The 2,246-nt window shown below is 41.5% G+C and overlaps 1 protein-coding gene across 1 annotated transcript; it reads right to left on the reverse strand.

Moving 5' to 3' along the window:
* Positions 1-860: 860 nt before the first annotated feature.
* Positions 861-2,243, reverse strand: LOC104944367 (protocadherin alpha-10-like; the record flags this gene model as incomplete). The annotated part of the gene is made up of 1 exon (XM_010769895.1): positions 861-2,243. A coding segment is annotated over one exon (1,383 nt), but the record flags the coding sequence as incomplete, so codon positions are not given.
* Between the last annotated feature and the right edge of the window lie 3 nt (positions 2,244-2,246).

Consider the following 2,246-nt stretch of genomic DNA (forward strand, 5'->3'; position numbering starts at 1 on the left):
GTTCTTTGTCGTCCGACCTCTCTTTGTAACAAAGCCCAGAGATGGATCATCCGCTGAATCTGGGAGGAGCCCCGAGCCACGTAGAGACCGTCAAGATGTGACGGTCTACAGTGTCCCCCTGTGGACCGATTTTAAAACTACACCTCAAATCAAACATAAAACAAATTGCAAATGTGTGAATATTCTCATGTTCGTCAAGAGGCTGCAAAAAAACAGAGACTCAAATATTAAACTTCAGCGTTTACCACACTGATTACTGACATGTATATTGTATGAATTAAGTTTTTTTTAATACAGTCTGTTTTTATAGTAACTTAAGTTTTGAGCAAATCCTTATAGCACTGTCAATGGTTTATGTAAATACAGAAATGCAATTGCTTTTTAAAAAAAAACTGAATTGCAATTAACTGCAAATATTACATGAACAGTTATATTGGAGAAACACTTTGCCATATGACATATTGTTCAGGAGTTGTTACAAAAAACATATTCGCAAATATATTTTTTAAAACTCTGCATTACAACGTGAAGATTTTGCATTATTTTATTGGAATTGAAGGCAAGTCTAACTGCAACAACACATGTAGTTCAGCACCACGGATAGCCACCAACACACTGATTTCAAATCAACAACCGAACTTTACAGGAATGTCAAAAACACCAACAAATGAATATCAAGCTACAAACTGAATAACCATCATTGCTGTTCTTGATAAACATTCCCTCAAAGGAGAGTCCGTGGAATGCCACCCATGACCGTTAGCAGACACGTCTCTAAAGTGACTTAAAACCACGTCATATTGCAGCCATTTTCTCTATAAAAAGAACACAGCAACGATTTTATGTATTTCATTTCTTACCTTGTCTTGGTTGGGTAAAGTCTGAGTTCTGGTGAAAGTGTCTCCTCCGTTAATACTGATCAGTTCACCATCTACAGGCGGAAACGGTCCGGGGAAAACCACTACGTCACTCTTCATTGTGTCTGAGCTGAAACACACGTCGTACTGCTGAGTAGATTTAGAGTAAGACCAGCTCCCGTCAGGGTGGGTGGTGATCATTGGGGCGCTGTACCTGCTGAAACTGCCGTCTGTCCTGTGGCATTTGACAGCTATTAAACTGATGAGGCTCAGCAGAAAGATCACTGACACCGACACAATGGCGATCAGCAGATACAGGTTCAAATCAGAGAAGCTCTCCTCCTGTATGGGCACATGTCTGAACTGAGTCTGGATGTCAGCTGTGCTTTCAACCACCACCACATCAATAGAGACAGTAGCTGACAGGGAGGGCTCTCCGTTATCAGAAACCAACGCCACCAAGGGGTGAGTTTTCAGGTCATTGTCACTCATTCTCCTCTTAGTCCTGATTTCTCCGCTACTGGTTCCGATCCGGAAGAGGTTGTTTCCTTTGGGCTCAGAGAGGTGATAGGAAAGCAGCGCATTGTATCCAGAGTCTGCGTCTACAGCCCTGATCTTTGCCACAAAGTATCCCGCCTCAGCAGAATAGGGGATGCTCTCACTGTTAACGGAGCCGTGCTCAGAATAGGGCGCGAGGACTGTTGGATTATTGTCATTTTCATCCAGAATTAAAACGTTCACAGTCACGTTGCTGCTGAGAGGAGGAACACCAGAGTCTGTGGCCTGGACTTTAAACTGAAACGTGTTTAACTCCTCATAGTTAAAAGACTGCAGGCTTACTATATCTCCAGTCTCTGAGTTGATGTTTAAAACGGATGAAATAGGAATATTTTTTGGGGAACTATCTAACAACTTATAAGTCAGCTGTGAATTTCTGTCTAAGTCAGGATCAAAGGCCCGTATTGTATGAATAACTGAGCCTACTGCACTGTTTTCTTTCACATAAACATTAATCACAGGCTCCACAAATCGAGGTGCATTATCATTGACATCAGACACATGAACAGTAATGACTCTGATACTGGACAGAGGTGGATTTCCCTCATCTGTTGCTGTAATTGTGACATTGTAAAGAGAAATGTTTTCTCTGTCCAGTGCTCCATCTACTACTAATGAATAGTCATTTTTGTAGTTGGACTTCAGCTTAAAAGGAAAAGATCCCACTACCTTACAGTTAGTCACACCATTGCTTCCTCCATCTTTATCACTTACTGTAACCAAAGCAACTATTGTGCCCATTTCTGCATCTTCTTTTACTGGGGTCATGAGTGACGTCACAGATATTTCCGGGGCATTGTCATTCACATCAATTATTTCTATCAGCAGTTT

The sequence above is a fragment of the Notothenia coriiceps genome, unplaced genomic scaffold (genome assembly GCF_000735185.1).
Source record: "Notothenia coriiceps isolate Sejong01 unplaced genomic scaffold, NC01 NC01_scaffold00008004, whole genome shotgun sequence".
NCBI classification, from domain to species: domain Eukaryota; kingdom Metazoa; phylum Chordata; class Actinopteri; order Perciformes; family Nototheniidae; genus Notothenia; species Notothenia coriiceps.